A 21746-nucleotide genomic window follows, 5' to 3' on the forward strand; every position below is an offset into this window, starting at 1 on the left:
TCCATAATTTTTCTATAATGCTAATTTTGTAAATCAATATACAACATGCTAAATATACTTGACAACATACAAACATTCTAGGCTTGCTGACACAATTATTGTGAACCAGGTACTTAATCGCCAGATCTTTTCACCAAGCATATACAAAAGTTATATCTCAGACTCTACAGCAGGTACAGCATCTACAGAAGGTAATAGTATGTGCTTGATTTTAAGAGTATCTACTTGATTTTAAGAGGGATAAAATATCTCCTTTTAAAAAAAATGATATTTAAGGAAAATAGATAATAGTATGTGTCAGCAATTCTCAAGTGTGGTCCCTAAACCAGCAGCAACAGCACCAGCATTACTTGGAGACTTGCTGGAAATGGAAACCCTTAGGCCAGAAACCCCTAGGCCAGAAACCCCAATCTTCGGAACAGGAAATTCTAGCAGTTGGAACAACAAACAGTTTTAATAAGTTCTACAGATGTATGTCATGTCCACAAGTTTGCAAAATACTGATATATATGGCAGCAGAAAGTACAAATCATAGTAGTAATAAATCATGTTAAAAAAGCAAAAATTATAAAAGTGATACACAAATAGCTGAAATTTGAAAACTGTTCTAAAGCAAAACTATCAGCGTAGTAAATCTTTATGTTAAAAAAAAACAAAAACAAAAAAAGCCAATCCCCAGAAAAGAAAGAAAATTTGACTCTGCTATCACAAGACTTGATTATTTTCTTCTAGCCAAACTACAGTGAAACAGCTAACCTTTACTAAATAAGGCTTAAGCAAAAAAAATCAACATTTAAAAATATACTGGTTTCCATCATCTAGTATGCAAATGTATGTAGCATTCATTAAAATGGCAAAACTATTCTAAAATAGTCAAAATGATGATTTTTATTTGATCTTCATTTTAAGGGATCTTTGAAACGGCCTTCTTTCACCTTCTTCTCAGTCTCACTTGTGGAATGGTCCTGTTTCCCAACCTCTAAATGGTAGAGGGCTACCAGACTCAGTCCTTGGCTCTCTTCTCTTCCCCATCAACAGTTACTCCATAGGTGAACTGATCTTATCCAGTCTCACAGCTTGGAATCCTATATGAATGCTGATTGCTCCCAAATTGATGTCAACACCCCTAACCTAACCTCTGAACACCAGACCCAACAAATCTAACTATCCATTCCATATCTCCTCTTATATGTCTCATGGGCACTTTAACCTATATGCCATATATATCATATATATATATGATATATGTGTATATATATATATATGGGATATATATATACATATATCATATGTATATATATATGATATATGTATCAGCATAGTTCGCTGCCTCACATTTTTCAACCCTATTCAAATATAACTTCATCAGAGAGGGCTTCTATGACTATCCCATGTAAAACAGAACATCTCCCTCACTCCCCATCCCATAACCATTTTACATTTTTCATTGCACTTATAATCAACTGCTACTTAAATTACTAACCTGTTTTAGGTAAGCTCTAAAAGAGTAGAGTCCTTTTTCAGTTTTACTCTCTGCATACAGAACACAGTCAACAAATATTTATGAAAGGGAGAGAATACTGTGAAAGAATAGATGTTTGAAAGATAAATGTATAAAGGGGCTTTTTACCAACGAGTAATACACATGATAGAAAGATACTTACTTTTCCTTTTTTTCTTGTTTGTGAGCCTCTCTCGTGATTTGAGCTGCTTTTCTACTATATGGATGGATGACTTTTTTTTCCCGTCCTGCACTTTTTCCCTTTGGTGCTTTAGGCTAAAATGTATGAAAACATATGACACACATAGTCAGATATGTGAGTGCCTTCAGTCACAAAAATCTTTGCAAATAAATTTTCAAAAACAGTAATATAACAAATACAGTTAGCCAAAAACACTACTAGAAAAATTAGGAGACAAGCCAGACTTATTAAGTAATTCTAACAATCTGTTGCCATAGTAATGACAGAAATAATATATTCAGAGGTGCTCCGCAATGACAAAAGAAAGGCAGGCACAGAAGGAGTCAATAAGCTCGGCTCTTACACGTGTTCTATCTTCCAAGAAGATACAGGGAATACAGATAGTGAGAGACTCACAGCCAGAAGTTTGTTACAGTTAAGAAAATTAAGGGGATAGAGGTTATTAGTAGGAGTTTGATTGTAGATGCTTCACATGGAACAAGTAGGCAATGAATCCGGCAAAATCAAAGTTGGGTTTATGGCCTGTACAAATTAGTAATACAGAAAATAATAGAAGCTATCTCAAAATTAGTATATCCAAAAGGGAAACATATTACTTTCCCACTGAAGCCTTATGCCAATTAACCAGATCACAATTCATTCAGTCCTCCAAATTATACATCTCAGTTTTGCTTTTTTTTTTTTTCATTCCTACACAATCCAGTGTCTTACCTCACCTATAATGATTTAGCAATCAGATTTGGCTTTGTGTAATAAGAAACCAAAATATGGCATAACCCAGATTAAGTTTGGTTCTTTCCTGTTAAACTAGGAGCTGAAGGTTCTGCTCTACAAAGCCCCTAGGGATCCAGGATCCTTCCAACTTGTCTACCATCCGCAGGCTGTACCTGCTGTCTAGACCAAGACAGCCTAATACCAGGTCTATACTCAAGCCAGTACAAAGTAGGAAACGAAAAATCTGAAGGCACACGTCCCTTTTTTAAGAGCATGACCTGGGAAGTTGCAGATCCTTTTGCTCACATCCCATTGATCCAAATTTATTTACAGTGTTACATAAGGGAGAGTAGTAAACATAGTACTATTCTGTGAGACAAAGGATCCTTTCATATAGAAAAAAAGAAAGAATACATTAGGGGACAGCTGGCAGTCCCCAACATATCTATTCCAGAAAAAGGCCAAGTGGCTCTACAATCTTCTTCAAAACTATTGTCAATTGCTTAATTCAGTCCTCATAAGCATTCATAATCAGGATGGTCTTTAGGTTCTCCCTGCCAGGCCTTTTTTCAGCAAAGCTACAGAACTTGTCTTCACAAAATGCTAATATAGTAAAGTCCTTCTCCCCTGCTTAAAGCACTCCACCAGTTCACAATTAGGTCCCAAGTCTTTAGCACAGAAAACAATCTAGCCCCAACCTGCTTCTCCACCATTATTTCCCATGCTCCTCCATAAAAGATTCTTCACCCCATTCCTACTGAGCTTCTCACCATTCCAGAACATACCAAGCTGTTTCATAACTTCTTGAGACTGTATTTGTTATTACCTCTGCCTGAAAATTACCTTCCTATACATGCCCTTTGATAAAACTTTCCTTTGTAAAACTTTCTAGGCAGAACTATTTAAAATAACTGCAAATTCCTCATTCACAAATATACTCATTCTTTCAACATTCATTGAGTGCTCTGCTCAATTTTTGATAAACCTGATAAGATATATCCACATCTGAATCTTAGGGTATCACTGGAAGTTGGTTACAGGTATAGGAAAATAAGGAGAACCATCATATAAAAGCGTATATGTACTCTTTTATGTATCTCTCTGCTCACATGGCAGGTGCAGAGGAGAAAGGGAGGTGTAAAGAGGAATTTTTGAGATTAAAGTACCTAGCAAACATGAATCAAGTATAAACTTTCAGAACATTTGGCAGGCTGCCTCTAAGATGGACCCAATAAGCCCCACCTCCTGATACTCATGCCCTTATGAAATCCCCCTTCCTTTGAATGTGGGCTGAACCCACTGACTCACTTTTAATGAACATTTAGCAAAAGCAATGAAATGTCAATTCTGAGATTAGGTTATCAAAGGACTCTGGCTTCCATCTTGCTCCCTCTCACAGAAACCAGCTGTCATGTGGTGAGCTGCCATATGGAAGGGCCACGTGACAAATAACTGAGGGAGGTCTCCAGAAAACAGCTAGTGAAGAACTGAGGTCTGCAGTCAACAAAGAGCTGAATCCTACCAAGAACAAGCTTACCAAAATCCTACCAAGAGCAAGCTTAGAGGTAGATCCTTGACCAAGCACGGTGGCTCATGCCTGTAATTTCAGTGCTTTGGGAGGCCGAGGCAGGTGGATCACCTGAGGACTGGAGTTCATGACCAGCCTGGCCAACATAGCCATGCCACTCTAGCCTGGGAAACAGGGTCAAACTTTGTCTCAAAACAAAAACAACAAAAAGAAGTTGACCCTTCCCAGCTATGCCTTGAAACCACACCCCCAAGTGATATGGTCAATGCAAGCTTGTGAGAAACCTTGAGGGAGAGGAGCCTAGCAAGCCATGCCTGATTCCTGACCCAAAGAAAGGGTGAGATAATAAATACTGGTTTAAGCCGTCAAATTTTAGGATAACCTGTTACACAGGAATAAATAACGAATGCAGGACCAAAAAAATGAAAGCAAAGATGCATCCTGTGAAAACATATCTGATCCCACATATCATTCTTTTTAAATGCTTAAAAATATGAAAAAAAAAAAAAAAAAAAAAAAAAAAAAAAACAATCCTGAAGAAAAAATATAGACTCTCTGAAGCTGCTAGTGAAAGTACACAGTCATGAAGTTCCAGCAATATGTTTGAAACTACAAAAAATTTCCTTTAAAGAGTCAAACCCTTTCAGACCTGCTGCCAAGATGGCCAAATAGGAACAGCTCCAGAGCACAGTGAACTGAGAGCGAGGCAGAAGGTGAGTGATCTCCGCATTTCCAACCGAGGTACCAGGTTCATCTCAATGGGACTGGCTGGACAGTGGGTGTAGCCCAAGGAGGACAAACCCAAGCAGGGTTGGGCACTGCCTCACCTGGGAAGTGCAATGGGCCAGAGGACCCCACACACACACACAACCGAGGCCATCGGGAATTTTTCCAGCCACTCTGACACTTGGTTCAGATACTGCACCTCTCCTACAATCTTTACAGCCTACAGATCAGGAGATTCCCGCCAGGTCGACAAGTTCCGTGGGTTTCCAGCACAAATCTGGGCGGCTGTATGAACGGGTGCCTCCGGTTTCTAGCACAGATGTCAGGGGGCCGTTTCAGCAGGCACTGTGGGTTTCCAGCACAACTCTGGGCAGCTGTTTTAGCTGGTGCCTGGAATGCATGCCAGACACAGCCACCCATTACCCTGAAGGAAAAAAGGGGGCTGAAGGCAGGGAACTAAGTGATCTGGCTTGACAGGTCCCACCCCCACAAAAAGCAGCAAACTGAAACTCACTGGCTAGGGAGTTTCCCAGCCAGCGCAGCAGTTTGAGCTCAACCCTTGACAGCTGAGCTAGGCTGGGGGAAGGGCATCTGCCATTACTGAGGCAGTGCACCATTACCAAGGCAGTCCTAACCTTACCTATGTAAACGAAATCACAAGGAAATTTACACAGCAGCTGGGCGGTGCCCACAGCAGCCCAGCAATGTCTCTGCAGGCAGACTGTGACTAGACTTCCTCCTTGCTGGGCAGGGCATCTCTGAAAAAAGGCAGCAGCCCCTCCGGGACTTATAAATAAAGCTCCACCTTCCCAGGACAGAGCACCTGGACAAAGGGGTGAGTTCCGCTGCAGCAGACTAAAATGTCCCTGACAAGCAGCTCTGAAGGGAGCAATGGGGCTCCCAGCACCGCACTTGAGCTCTGATAGTGGACAGACTGCCTCCTCAAGTGACTCCCTGACCCCCATATATACAAAGAGACACCTCATTCAGGAGAGCTCTGGCTGACATCTGGTGGGACAAAGCTACCAGAGGAAGGAACAGGCAGCAATCCTTACTGTTCTGCAGCCCCCGCAGGTGATTCCCAGGCAAGCATCGTCTGGAGTGGACCTCCAGAGTCCTGCAGCAGAGGGGCCTGACTACTATAAGTAAAACTAAAAAAACAGAAAGAAATAGCTTCAACATCAACAGAAAGGATATCCACTCAGAGACCCCCATCCAAAAGTCACCAACTTCAAAGACCACAGGTAGATAAATCCACGAATATGGGAAGAAAGCAGGGCAAAAAAGATGAAATCTCCAAAAAGCAGAATGCCTCTCCTCCTCTAAGTGATCACAACTGCTAACCAGTAAGGGACAAAACTAGATGGAGAATGAGTTTGAAAAACTGACAGAAGCAGGCTTCAGAAGGTGGGTAATAACAAACTTCTGTGAGCTAAAGGAACATGTTCTAACCCAATGCAAAGAAACTAAGAACCTTGAAAAAAGGTTAGACAAAATGCTAACTAGAATAACCAGCTTAGAGAAGAACATAAATGACTTAATGGAGCTGAAAAACATAGCACAAGAACTTCACAAAGCATATACAAGCTTCAATAGCCGAATCAATCAAACAGAAGAAAAGATATCAGAGACTGAAGATCAACTCAATGAAATAAAATGAGAAGGCAAGATTAGAGAAAAAGGAGTGAAAAGAAATGAACAAAGCCTTCAAGAAATATGGGATTATGTGAAAAGACCTAATCTACATTTGACAGGTGTACCTGAATGTAAGGGAGAGAATGAATCTAAGCTGGAAAACACTCTTCAGGATACTATCCAAGAGAGTTTCCCAACCTAGCAAGGCAGGCCAACATTCAAATACAGGAAATAAAGAGAACACCACAAAGATATTCCTCAAGAAGAGCAACCCCAAGGCACATAATTGTCAGATTCGCCAGGGTTCAAATGAAGGAAAAAATGCTAAGGGCAGGCAGAGAGAAGGGTCGGGCTACCCACAAAGGGAAGCCCATCAGACTAACAGCAGATCTCTCAGCAAAAACCCTAAGGAAGAAGAGAGTGGGGGCCAATATTCAACATCCTTAAAGAAGAGAACTTTCAACCCAGAATTTCATATCCAGCCAAACTAAGCTTCATAAGTGAAGGAGAAATAAAATCCTTTATGGACAAGCAATTGCTAAGAGACTTCATCACCACCAGCCCTGCCTTACAAAAGCTCCTGGAAGAAACACTCAACATGGAAAGGAACAACCAGTATCAGCCACTGCAAAAACGTACCAAATGGTAAAGACCATCAACACAATGAAGAAGCTGCGTCAACTAACAGGCAAAAAAACCCAGCTAGTATCAAAATGAAAGGATCAAATCCACACATAACAATAATAACCTTAAATGTATATGGGTTAAATACCCCAATCAAAAGACACAGACAGGCGAACTGGATAAAAAGTCAAGGCCCATCAGTGTGCTGTATTCAGGAGACCCATCTCATGTACAAAGACACACATAGACTCAAAATACAGGGATGGAGGAATTTTACCAAGCAAATGGAGAGCAAAAGCAAGCAGGGGTTGCAATCCTAGTCTCTGATAAAACGGACTTTAAACCAACAAAGACCAAAAGACACAAACAAGGGCATTACATAATGGCAAAGGGACCAATGCAACAAGAAGAGCTAACTATCCTAAGTATATATGCACCAAATACAGGAGCACCCAGATACATAAAGCAAGTTCTTAACAACCTACAAAGAGACTTAGACTCCCACACAATAGCAGTGGGAGACTTTAACACTCCACAGTCAATACTGGACAGATCAATAAGATGGAAAATTAACAAGGATATCCAGGATTTGAACTCAGAACTGGACCAAGTGGACCTAATAGACATCTAAAGAACTCTCCAGCACAAATCACAGCACCACATCGCCCTTACTCTAAAATTGACCACATAATTGGAAGTAAATCACTCCTTGGCAAATGTGAAAGAATGGAAACCATAACAACCAGTCTCTCAGACCACAGTGCAATCAAATTAGAACTTAGGATTAAGAAATTCACTCAGAAGTGCACAACTGCATGGGAACTGAACAACCTACTCCTGAATGACTACTGGATAAACAATGAAATGAAGGCAGAAATAAAGATGTTTTTCAAAACCAATAAGAACGAAGACACAACGTACCAGAAACTCTGGGAAACATTATAAGCAGTGTCTAGAGGGAAATTTATAGCACTAAATGCCCATATGAGAAGCAAGGAAAGATCTAAAATCAACACCCTATGGTCAAAATTGAAAAATCTAGAGGAACAAGATCAAACAAATTCAAAAGCTAGCAAAAGACAAGAAATAACTAAGACCAAACCAAAACTGAAAGAGATAGAGGCATAAAAAACCCTTCAAAAAAAATCAATAAATCCAAGAGCTGGTTTTTTGAAAAGATCAACAAAATAGACCACTAGCCAGACTAATAAAAAAGAAAAGAGAGAAGAATCAAATAGATGCAACAAAAAATGATAAAGGGGGATATCACCACCAATTCCACAGAAATACAAACTACCATCAGAGATTACTACAAACAAATCTATGCACATATACCAGTAAACCTAGAGGAAATGAATAAATTCCTGGACACTTATATCCTCCCAAGACTAAATCAGGAAGACACTGAATCCCTGAATAGACCAATAACAAGGTCTGAAGTTGCGGCAGCAATTAATAGCCTACCAATCAAAAATAGTCCAGGTCCAGACCAGTTCACAGCTGAATTCTACCAGACATAAATCTTTGTACCATTCCTTCTGAAACTATTACAAACAATGCAAAAAGAGGGAATCCTCCCTAACTCATTTTATGAGACCAACATCATCCTGATACCAAAACCTTGCAGAGACACAACTGAAAAAGAAAACTTTAGGCCAACATCTGTGATGAACAACGACGTAAAAATCTTCAATAAAATACTGGCAAACCGAATGCAAGAGAACATCAAAAAGCTCACATCATGTTCAAGTAGGCTTCATCCTGGGGTGCAAGGCTGGTTCAACATAGAGAAATCTATAACCGTAATACATCACATAAACAGAACCAAAGACAAAAACCACATGATTATCTCAATAGATGCAGAGAAAGCCTTCAACAAAATCAACAGCCCTTTATGCTAAAAACTCTCAATAAACTAGGTATCGATGGAACATATCTCAAAATAATAAAAGCTATCTACAACAAACCCACAGCTAATATCACACTGAATGGGCAAGAACTGGAAGCAATCCCTTTGAAAGCTGACACTAGACAAGGGTGCCCTCTCTCACCATTCCTATTCAACATAGTATTGGAAGCTGTAGCCGGAGCAATCAGGCAAGAAAAAGAAATAAAGTATATTCAATTAGGAAAAGAGGAAGTCAAATTGTCTCTATTTTCAGATGACATGATTGTATATTTAGAAGACCCCATCGTCTCAGCCCAAAATCTCCTTAACATGATAAGCAGCTTCAGCAAAGTTTCAGGAAACAAACTCAATGTGCAAAAATCACAAGCATTACTATACACCAATAACAGACTAACAGAGATCCAAATCATGAGCAAACTCCCATTCACAATTGCTACAAAGATAATAAAATACCTAGGAATACAACTAACAAAAAACATGAAGAACCTCTCCTAGAAGAACTACAAACAACTGCTCAAGGAAATGAGGGTGAATACAAACAGATGGAAAAACATTCCATGCTCAAGGTTAGGAAGAATCAATAACAGAAAAATGGCCATACTGCCCAAAGTAATTTATAGATTCAATGCTATCCCCATCAAGCTACCATTGACCTTCTACACAGAACTGGAAAAAACCACCTTAAACTTCATATGGAATCAAAAAAGATCCTGCATAGCCAAGACAATCCTAAGCAAAAAGAACAAAGCTGGAGGCATCACACTACCTGACATCAAACTATACTACAAGGCTACAGTTATCAAAACAGCATGGTACTGGTACCAAAACAGATATATATATACCAATGATCTAGAACAGAGGCCTCAGAAGTAATGCCATACATCTACAACCATCTGACTTTTGACAAGCCTGACAAAAACAAGCAATGGGGAAAGGATTTTCTGTTTAATAAATGGTACTGGGAAAACTGGCTAGCCATGTGCAGAAAGCTGAAACTGGATCCCATCCTTACATTTTATACAAAAATTAACTCCAGATGGATTAAAAATTTAAGTATAAGACCTAACACCAATAAAAACCCTAGAAGAAAACCTAGGCAATACCATTCGGGACACAGGCATAAGCAAAGACTTCATAACTAAAACACCAAAAGTAATGGCAACAAAAGCCAAAATAGCCAATGGGATCCAATTAAACTTAAGAGCATCTGCACAGCAAAAGAAACAATCATTGGAGTGAACCAGCAACCAACAAAATGGGAAAAATTTTTTGCAATCTACCCATCTGATAAAGGGCTAATATCCAGAATCCACAAAGAACTAAAACAACTTTACAAGAAAAAAACAACCCCATCAAAAAGTGGGCTAAGAATATGAACAGACACTTTTCAAAAGAAGGCATTTATGTGGCCAACACACATACAAAAATACGCTCATCATCCCTGGTCATTAGAGAAATGCAAATCAAAACCACATTGAGATGCCATGTCACGCCAGTTAGAATGGCGATCATTAAAAAGACTGAGACGACAGATGCTGGAGAGGATGTGGAGAAATAGGACTGCTTTTATACTCTTGGTGGGAGTGTAAATTAGTTCAACCATTGTGGAAGACAGTGTGGCCATTCCTCAAGGATCTGGAAATAAAAATACCATTTAACCCAGCAATCCCATTACTGGGTATATACCCAAAGAATTATAAATCATTCTATTATAAAGACACAGGCACACGTATGTTCATCAAGGCACTGTGTACAATTGCAAAGATTTGGAACCAATTCAAACACCCATCAATGACAGACTGGATAAGAAAATGTGGCACATATCTACCATGGAATACTATGCAGCCATAAAAATGGATGAGCTCATGTCTTTTGCAGGGACATGCATGAACCTGGAAACCATCATTCTCAGCAAACTGAAAGAAGAACAGAGAACCAAATACTGCATGTTCTCACTCATAAGTGCGTATTGAACAATGAGAACACATGGACACAGGGAGAGGAACATCACACACTGGGGTCTGTTGAGGGGTGGGGAGCTAAGGAAGGGATAGCAGGGGTTGGGGGAATGGGGAGGGATAGCATTAGGAGAAAAACCTATTGTAGGTGACAGGGGAATGGAGGCAGCAGACCACCATGGCATGTGTGTATCTATATAACAATCCTGCAAGATCTGCACATGCACCCCAGAACTTAAAATACAAGAAAAATAAAAAATTAAAACTAAAAAGACTCAAAAACTTTAGGGAAAAAAATTTGATACACTTTGAATATAAAAACATCCTCTTAGCTTTAGACAATGTTGGCTAAAAAACCTTCGAGACACTGTACAAAGAAAGTACACAAAAATGAACTTATTTTTTGACTCAACTGTAAGTTATGATTCCTTATAATAATTTATTCATAAAAAAGGTTGCCTCAAGGCAGAATATGACTATATAATGAGACACAGAAATATGTACAATAAAATTTACTGTATTTCAAAACACTTTCATATTTTTGAATACATTAAAATTTAGAAGAAAATCTTTCAACAAGGAAAAACTAAGGTAAAACTCTATCATAAAACAACAGACTGTTTTAAATACCTATGTCTATGAAAAGGCTCTGGCAGCACAGAAATTGTTCAGTGAGAAAACCTGCATTACAAGTATCTCTTCCCTATAATCTTCAGTGACTACTTCAAAAAATTCAGTCTGAAAGTCTATTCTGTGGATTTATAACTAGACGTAGCAAAAATCACATAAAAAGTTTATTCACAACAATATAACAGAGTTATTTTAGGAGTTTTAGGGGCAATATGCATTAAATATTCCTCTTAAGTAATAAGAAGGAACTTTGCCTAAAAGACCATCAAGTTGAGCCACAGTGTAGGCTCAATAGGGACAGAAATGCCATTTAGAGTACTCAGTGAAATGAGAGACTTAGGGGGTGATCATTTCACCAAACACATTTGAGGTATACAAAGTGTACACAAATACATTTTTTTAAGTGTAAGACCAAAACCATAGCTACAACTGAGAAAGCTTAGAATGTAATACCATAAACACCATATACCCTTCAACATAAAAATACAGACATGCCTCACTTAACGGGGATACTTTCTAGGAAATGAGTCAGTAGGTGATTTTCTTGTTATACATATATAAAGTGTACTTACACAAACCTATATGGTATACCCTGCTTCACACACAGGCTATATGGCCTAGCCTATTGCTCCTAGGCTATAAACCTGTCCAGCATATTATTTTACTGAATACTGTAGGTGACTGTAACACAATGGCAAATATCTGTGTATCTAAACGTGTCTAAACAAAAAAAAGGTAAAATAAAAATATGGTATTATAATCTTATGGGGTGGCCCATCATATATGTGGCCTACTGATGACCAAAATGTCATTATGACATGAATGACTGTAAATTACAGTAAATGATGTACCAATTTAACACCAGTAACATGATGGAAATGGAATGGAGGAAGTGAATCTACCCATTTTTTTGCAATGAATCTTCACTGCAAATATAGTAGCGAAATACACTAGTGAACCCTAGTGCATTTTCCTTCTTTAACAGATAACTATGATGCAATGACAGGTGTCAATGAGAAACAATTAATTAGAGCTTCCAAGAAGAATTTAATGGTTCCATATATAGGCCCTTCTAAATCCCACCCAATTTTCAAAGACCACTTAAAGGTCAAGTTCAGCTCTCCTTGAAGGGATCCAAGAAAAACCATTTCATATCTCAGTACCCTTTCCTTCTTGGTGGCATTTACCACTTAGCACCTAATAATGTACTACACTGCCCAGCATTGATTGTACACTTGTGTGTTACTTCCTCAATAGCAGCTTATTTGAGACTGCAAATATGTCCCGAGATTGCAAATCACAGTTTGAGAGAATAGGTCATGAATAGTGCTTTCCTTAACATTAAAAGAATACCTTAATAATTATCTAATGCAGACTTTAATTTTATCTTCATTTTGGATTCTAACATCTAGCTCAGCTTATGTTATTCCAAACTTACCTACTCACATCTAGTCAGAACAAACTACTTCTCCCACATTTTCTACTGCCACTCTTTATATCTCAACTTCACATTAATATTTGTTTTTTTTTAAAAAAATTACTGACCACACACTATAGATATCATGTATTAGGATAAGCACTGAGGCTTCCAGATCAAAAACTGACATGAACTTGCTTCATGGAGTTTAAAATGTAGTTTTCTCAGGAATAATTAACTTAGTAAGTGCGGGCTAGAAAATGGCTTTAAAGCACAGGGTCCTTTGCTTTGGCAAGTCAGGAAAGGCCTCCCTGAGAAAGTAGCTTGAGATCTAAAAATCACAAAATTTACTAAACATTTCTTAATTTCCAAGCTATAATATAAACCCACCACCTAATTAATATGGAAGTTAATGTTTAAATCAAAAAAAATCAAATCAAAATATCCTCCTTGCTTCCAGAACAAAAAAGAGAATATGAAATAATACTTTTCAGTACTGATTTTGATCCAATATCAGCAAACATGTGCCTCACTGTGTATCTCTGGATACAGATAATCAAATACTATTCGGAACAAAACAAGGAACATGTAAAATCAACAAGTTGAAAAATGATTGCCTTGTATACTGTTTTTTTTAATGACAAAATGGTGAGAATTAGCGAATCTAAATAGAAAATGAAAAGAGAAGCATTAAAAAAAGACACATAAACAGACGGTTTTAATTCTCTTTTAACTTCAGTCAGAATGGCCCAACCAAAGTTTGAAAGAAGAGTTTAAAGAGAAGAGGTCACACATTATAATTATTTTTACTCCTGTAAAAGTAGACAATTAAATGTTAAGAAAAAGGAAGTAGTGTGGTTTAAACTCGTTTCACATGCAACCCCATTTAGGTTTACCTGGAATAATCACATATGAAATTAATATGTCATTAAGTGAGACTTCTATCAAAGAACAGAATATCACATTTGGGGTCATAATGAAACAAAGATATAATTATCAAGGAAGAACTACAAAGACTAGAAGGACTAGTTCTTTCAAGGGATATTTAAAGGGAAGTGTAGTCTCCCAAGGATGTTCAGGTGGGAGGCAATAAAAAATAAAGGTGATCTGCCTGACCAATTTTAGTGATAAAATTCTATGATAAAAATAAAAATGTTTACCTTATTTAAAATTTCCTTCTGACTAAAAACATTTTGAAACAAAAGCACTTTGAAAACTTTTGCCAGGCCACACACAAAAGAGATCAGTGTTTCTAACTTAAATGCAACAGTACTTGCCTTTTATCTTTTCTATAACATGGTAAAGGGATTCAGCCACTGGAATTCTAGCATATATTCATATTTATCCTTCCTATTTCCGGGTCTATCGTAAGAAGTGAAAAACAAACAAACAAGATTCTAGCTCAAATCAGTCTGACAGGCTTACCGTATTTCTAACTAAATTAATTGCTCCTAGGGGAAACAGATTTTCTTGTTGGCCTGTCCCTAAAAAAAAAAAAAAAAAAGCAGGCTAATAGACTACATACACACTCAGAAGAACAGTAACTCTGTGGCAGTCCCTGTCAGAGGCACTCTTTTTCACTGACAAAGTTAGTGAAAGAAGGTACTATCTTGTTTGAGTCAATTCACCAACCACCATGACCACCCCAACACACATACAGCTTTCAAAAACCTTCATCAAATAATAAATAATGGGGCTGGGCACAGTGGCTCACACCTGTAATCCCAGAACTTTGGGAGGCCGAGTCAAGTGGATCGCTTGAGGTGAAGAGTTCAAGACTAGCCTGGCCAACATGGTGAAACCTCGTCTCTATTAAAAATACAAAAATTAGCCAAGTATGGTGGCGCACGCCTGTAATACTACCTACGCAAGAGGCTGAGGCCGGACAATCGCTTGAACCTGGGAGGCAGAGGTTGCAGTGAGCTGAGACAGCACCACTGAACGCTAGCCTGGGCGACAGTGAGACTGGGACTCAAAAGAAAAAAAAAAAAAGAAAAGAAAAAAAGAATGGGTAAATAAACTATACATTTCTTAAGTATTTAAATTGGGATATTTCATTTATATGCATTTATAAGTCAGTTTTGGGATCTCCAAATGTACTTCTGAATTAGATTTAGTAGAGATTTAGAAAATAGTCACTACTTAGCAAACCTAGGTTTCAAGTGGTGAGCATAAAGCAGGTCTCTCTCTCTCTTTCTCTCTCTCTCTCACACACACACACACACAAAGAAAATTTCATAAACTGTATACATATTATGTAACAAAATAAGACAAAAAATAGCATTTGGTAATAGTTCATCCTTTAGGTCACAAAAGTTTAGCTAAGCTATGTATTCAAGTTTTAGATTAGCATTAACTATTTCAAACACTCGAAAAATGTAAATAAATACAGTCGACCCTCCAAGTTTAACATCTGGGTATTCAACCGAAAACAGAAAATATTCAGAAAAATATATTAAAAATAACAACAATAAAACAATACAAATTAAAAAACCAATATAACTATTACCTATACAGCATTTACACTGTAATAGGTATGCTTAAGTATGACTTAAAGTATACAGGAGAATATGCACAGGCTACATGCAAAAACTACACCATTTTATTTTAGGGACCTGAGCATCCATGGATTTAGGTATTCGAGTGGATCCTGGAGCTAAGACGTCTCGATACCAAGAGACAACTATAAAAAGCATAGGAATCTTTAAAAAATTTAGTATATCATTCTGTACTTTAAATTCCTCATAGATCACATTTAAACATAAAAAATGAAACCACACTGATCTTAGAAAAAAAGATTTCCTTACTTTTTTTTGTAGATGAGCCTCAGAGAAAGGTCTTTCTAAACATTACATAAAACTCAGAAGATTTCAAATAACAAATCTAACTACATAAAAACTTAAACGTCTGAATTGCAAAACATAAACCAAGCTAAAAACAAACTACAAAAAACCTTGCAACACAAACAAAAGAGCTAATTTCCTTAATAAGTTATTTTAAGATTAATATAAAAAAAGTCAGCAAGCTAAAACAAAAACAGGAAAAATATACAAGTCACAGAAAGAGTAAAAACAAGTGTTGTTTAGAAGCTGTAAAAACTTTAAAAATGAAAACGTCAATGAAATAGTTACTAATGTGTAAGACTAACAAAGGTAAAAAATTATTAACATTGCATTAGTGAGGGTGGGGGTGTATTAGGAATCTCATTATGCAAAGGGGTGCAGTCTTCTGGAAGGCAATTTAATGGTGCCCATCAGGGCTAATCACAGTGGCTCATGCCCATCATATCAGCACTTCTCAAAGGCAAAGTGGATGGATCTTTTGAAGCCAGAAGTTCAAGACCAGCCTGGACAACATAGTAAGACCCCCATCTCTACGAAAAAATCCAAAAAATTAGCCAGGCAAGGCAGTGTACACCTGTAATTCTGGCTACTGGGGAGACTGAGGCAGGAGGATGGCTTGAGCCCAAGAGCTTGAGGCTGCAGTGAGCTAGCTCTGAGTGTGCCACTACATACCAGGCTGGATGACACAGTGAAACGCATCTCTAAAATATTTTTTTTAGTAAAATAAAAATAAAGATAGTACCCATCAAGATAAAAATTAATAGAATTTCTTGGTTAAAAGGTTTTTGACCAAGAAATTCTACTTTAATTCATTTATTCTATAGACATATTTATACAGGTATCAAAAGGGGGGATAAATAATCAATGCAGCAGAATTACAATGTCTGTGGTGGTAAACGAATGTAAACAATTTAAAGGTCCATTAAGGATCAGGTTAAATAAATTACAGAAACAAACAATGGGATATTTGCTGTTTAAAAAGCAAGACGTAGATCTATATGTACTTACCTGGATCCATAAGATCAAGTAAGACAAAAAAGTATGGGGCAAAGGTGTCTAGTATTACAGTTATGTAAAAAGAGAGGTTAGGGAATTTACATATATGCTGGTACATACATATATCTGAATCAATAGCTAAGAAATTCTAAACAGTGGCTGTTTCTCAAGTGAACCAGGGCATTAGGCCTTTCTCCAGAGTTGGAGAAAGTCTTTTGGTGGCAGGCAAAATAATGCTCTGCCCTCCCCCCACCAAAAGAGATCCATGCCCTGATTGCCCCAGGACCTGGGAATATATTACCATTTATAACAAAAAGGACTTTACAGATGTGATTAAGACCTTGAGATGGGGAAAATCATCCACATGAGCCCAATATAATCCTAAAGGTCCATGTAAAAGGAAGGCAGGAGGATCACTGTCAGAGACAATCTAACCTTCTCTGGAGGAAAATTTAAAGATGCTATGCTTCTGGATTTGAAGAGGGAAGAATCCAAAGAATGTAGATGACCTCTAGAAACCGAAAAAATTCATTAGAGCCCGTTGAAGACCGACAGCCCTGACAACACCTTAATTTTATCTCAGTAAAGACTCATTTTTGGACTTCTGAACTCCAGTGATTTCAGAAAATGAATGTGTTGCTTTAAGCCATTAAATGTATCACTTTATTATAGCAGTTAATACGAAACTAATACAATCTTTATGAGCAACCATTTTTTATTGTTTTAAACAATGTACATGCAGTATTGTCTGAAAAAGGTTGATATACTAGGGAGGCTTCTATTAATGTTTTTCTTTAGTTTTAGTAACTTTCAGGAGCAAGTTTTCACTAGCAAATAATCTCTATGAGATTTACTAAGCTGATTTGTTGTTGTAGCTCACATTTATAGATTTGGCTCAAAAACACACAATCCCTACCGTTAAGGTAGTCAGTAACAGTTAATGCCCACAGTAATATGCAAAGATAAATGCAGGGAGGATGATGCACTTTTCAATGGTTTGTAGTCTAGCTGGAGGAAAACAAGCACACACAAGCTCTATTGACATGTTTATATAAAAAGGCACCATGGGTGCCTAGTAGTATAGCATGAACCACACTTAAAAATACTAAAAACCTGGCTGGGCACAGTGGCTCATGCCTGTAATCCCAGCACTTTGGGAGGCCAGTCAGGAGTTCCAGACCAGCCTGGCCAACATGGTGAAACCTGTCCCTACTAAACACACAAAAATTAGCTGGGTGTGGTGGCATTAAGTCTGTAATCCCGGCTACTTGGGAGGCTGAGGCAGGAGAATCACTTGAACCCAGGAGGCAGAGATTGCCGTAAGCCAAGATAACACCACTGCACTCCAGCCTGGGTGACAAGAGCAAAACTCTGTCTCAAAAAAAATAAAAATAAATAAATAAATACTAAAAACCTTTTTAATACACCACAAAAAAGTGTTGAGTGGGATGGATTAATTTGAAAAGATTCTTTATGTATAATAAACTAAATTTTTATATAAAAAAAGACATGAACTTGCTGAGCTCCAGCAAAGATTTACAATAAGAGAACATAAATGAGCAAAGTAACAAAGGTAGACAACTATAAGCTGTACTGTTACTATTTACATAACTAAAGTTAATAACATTAACATTTACTAAGTGCCAGGCACTACACTAAGCACATTACATTTAATTTCCACAATTCTATGAAGTAGGTACTATTGTTATCCCAGTTAGACAGATGCGAGGTTAAGTAATTTTGCCAAGATGGCAAACTGAGGGAAAGACAGGTGCCCAACTCTGTCCTCCGGGACCACATTCTGAGCTGCACTGAAGAAGGATGCAGCAGAACCACTGATGAAATTGTATCAAAAAAATGACAGAGGCAGAAATTAGCCAATGAAAACAGATTTAAATGCCATTCTTTTGACTTCTATGCCAAAGCAACATACTTATACTATACAAACTGATAAAGGCGAAGCTCTGATAGTCAAGGACAACTACGGTCAAGTTACCAATCTATCTCCCCAATCACTCAAACACAATTAGATGTAATTGCTTTAATATTCCACTCTGAAAAGGAAAAAAAAAAAATACCCTATAAAAAGCTGGAAATCCCACCAGCAAAGTGACAAGCAAACACTGAATTTACATAAATGTGTACAATATAAAGCACAAAATATGCCTCAGCGGTGGATCTAAATAAATTAATAAATGAAGCACAAAACCTCGCCAAAACCAACAAAAGACCTAGATTGTAAAACAAAAATGATTGGCATACAATGAAAAGAGAAAAAACGAAAAGAAACAAAGAGGCCACATTGTGGCCACAGTATCATAACTTGTGACCAGATTATAAACTTCTAAAATTTTGTTTCTATTAAAAACCAATTGAAAATATGAATATTTATACGGCATGTTTCTATTCAAGAATTATCCTCAAGAACACAATTAAGTAAAAAGGGCACGAAGAAACAACATACTGTTTCAGAATACAAACATAACTATGAAGAAAAATAGTGAAATTATAAATACAAAACTTAGATAACGTTTGCTTCTTAAGGTTTCCTGTAAGTTGTATGTTTAAAGGTAACATAGGGCCTTCAAAGCTATGTTTTATTTCTTAAAACTACATAATACGTAAAGCAGAGTTCCTGAAACTACTAATCTTTACACTTGAAATGTGTTTTAGAAACACTTTTTGGTATCGACTCAATTTTTAATAAAAACAACAAAACTGCTTCGGTGCCCTGGGTGGAATGGGGCGTAAAGACAGGATTTAGGGCAGGAATGGATCACTAAAGGGAGGTAAATGGATGCCGAGGAAGAGGCTTAGACTAAGCCCATAAGAGTCTACCGAGGCCAGAGGGGCAGAGGTGTGTGGGGCCAGCGCTCTTAGGAGTTTTGCGAACTCCCCGATGCGTTTACCCGAGTAGGTACAACGGAAAGGTGCAGGGTTTCCCCCAAGGAGGCAGTGACTAGCGAGACGTTAGGCACGAGGCAAACAGGGCATCTGAGCACTTCGGCACTCGGACGCGGAACTCTAAAGTCCAGGCGCTGGGCCTGGGCCTCGCCTCCCAGAGGCTACCCCCCGCACTCCACACACCCTCGCAAACACTTTGCATCCTCCCCTCTACTAGGTTCCCGAAACCGCATCCTCCTCCTCTGCATGCTCAACAAGAGCCTTCTGGGGAACCAACCGGGTGGTTCGGGGAAGCAGGAGGGGGCCCACCATGGTGACGTCCTCGCGGCCACGAAGGAGCTCCGCACTCCAGACACAAGCACTCTCACCAACCGCAGGAGCAGAGCCTCAGAAAACTACCCGGGCCGAATCCCACGTGGGGCCCTAGGAGCCGGCGCCTACCCAACCGGAACGGGAGGGGCGAGTGCGTTTCTCTAAAGCGTCCCCGGAAACTGAGATCGCGTCTTTTTCGCCCGTGTCGGGCTTTTAAGCCCTAGCCCAATAGACTGCAGGACCTGCGTGCTCGCCAGGCGCGGCGGGAAGGAGTTTGCTGCGAGAGAGAGCGAGCTTGCTGCGAGAGGCTGAACGCAGCCTGGCGCAGGAGTTCGAGGCTGGGGATTGGAGTCCGGGTGGCAAACGCTCGTCGCTCCCGGGGCCTTCGCGTTCCGGCCCCAAGAGCGGATCTTGGCCATCTGTCCCAGAGCACGACTCCGGAGCGCAGCAGCCTCTGCAGACAAGAGGTTCCCTCTCGCGGGCTCCCGCGTCTCCGTGGCTGGGACCCTCCCAAAAGGGCTGCTCGGTATTGGCCCTCCCGTAGCGCCCTCGTGCGGCACAGGCTCCTGCCTTCCGCTTTTCCTGGTACTAGGTAATCTTGGACAAGTCCTTTCGTCCGCTGAGTCTGAGTTTCTTTATCTGGAAAGGCCATTTCCTCATATTCAAAGCCTCTGTCAACCCAGTTTTTGTTTTCTTCTCACAACATGTGAGAGTCTTCATCTATACATGTTAGAATTCCGTAGACAATCTAATCATTCAACAGTGACTTACTGAATGCCTACTGTGTGCCTGGTATTGGGGATACTCAGACAATATCCCTCAGCTCATTTTCGGGGTGGCAGGGAGCATGTAAAAATAATATTTCAAATAATATAAGTACCCTAATAAAAATTAGCTGCTGGGGCACTAGAAAAGCTGTTTTACACATGTTGCTCTCTAAAATCCTCCTTTAGAAGAGATCATTGAGTGGAGACTGGAATTGTAAGAGAAAACTAAGCATGGGAAGAAGTTCCAGGCATGGGGAATCTGGTGTGTCTGGATACCTGTGGGCACATGTTACTGGTTGAGGGTAGTTGTCCAGGTTCTTGGCATTTTGAACAAAGAATTGGACAAAACGCAAAAATGAAGCAAGGCAGAGAAAGCAGAGATTCATTTTAAATGAAAGTACACTCTACCCGGGGAGTGGGCTGTAGCAAGCTGCTCAAAAGCGTGGGTTACAGAATTTTCTGGAGTTTAAATACCTTCTAGAGGTTTCCCATTAGCCTGCCACAAGTCTGATTGGTTGAGGGAGGGGACCAATCTAAGGTACCTTCTTTTTTCAACTGCCACACAGGAAAAGAAGGGATTGCAACTGCCAGGCAGCAACTGCCACACAGAAAAAGAAGGGGTTGAAAAGAGAGTAGCCTCTGATATCCCGTCAGCATGAATTAGCCCTAGGTTCCCTGCTTCCAGACCCTATTCTCCTGCCACACAAATACTTATATTTAATCAACAGGTATATCAATTTTTTGAAATAATTTAAATTGTAAACAAGAGTGTGTCCAGAAGATTCCTGAATCTAGGGGCAAGATATTTTCACACGGCTTTTAAGTGGGTTAAAGTCCATTCGTGTGAATCTACATAATGAAGATCACCCTTGAATATATACTGTGGTGGCAGCACATTCATGTACCACTTAAGGACAGGGATACTTTCTGAGAAATGCTTCCAGTGGGGGTTTTGCTGTTTATTTTTTGTCATGTGAATACCGTAGAGTGCACTTACACAAGCCTTCATGGTATCACTTACTACACACCTAAGCTATATGGCATGGCCTATTGCTCCTGGACTACGAACCTGTACAGCAG

General features: G+C 39.0%; 1 protein-coding gene across 1 annotated transcript in view; it reads right to left on the reverse strand.

Moving 5' to 3' along the window:
- TMA16 (translation machinery associated 16 homolog) overlaps positions 1-20363 on the reverse strand; it is a 34130-nt gene extending 13767 nt beyond the window's left edge. The window contains exons 1-2 of the mRNA XM_032248520.1: positions 19897-20363; positions 1665-1777 (exon numbers count right to left, since the gene is read on the reverse strand). Of these exons, the coding sequence (XP_032104411.1) occupies positions 1665-1777; positions 19897-19899 (116 nt within the window). The 5' untranslated portion in view covers positions 19900-20363. The remainder of the gene's footprint in view (positions 1-1664; positions 1778-19896) is intronic.
- Positions 20364-21746: the final 1383 nt, after the last annotated feature.

The sequence above is a fragment of the Sapajus apella genome, unplaced genomic scaffold (assembly GCF_009761245.1).
Source record: "Sapajus apella isolate SASKATOON/1434 unplaced genomic scaffold, GSC_monkey_1.0 scaffold67, whole genome shotgun sequence".
NCBI classification, from domain to species: Eukaryota; Metazoa; Chordata; class Mammalia; order Primates; family Cebidae; genus Sapajus; species Sapajus apella.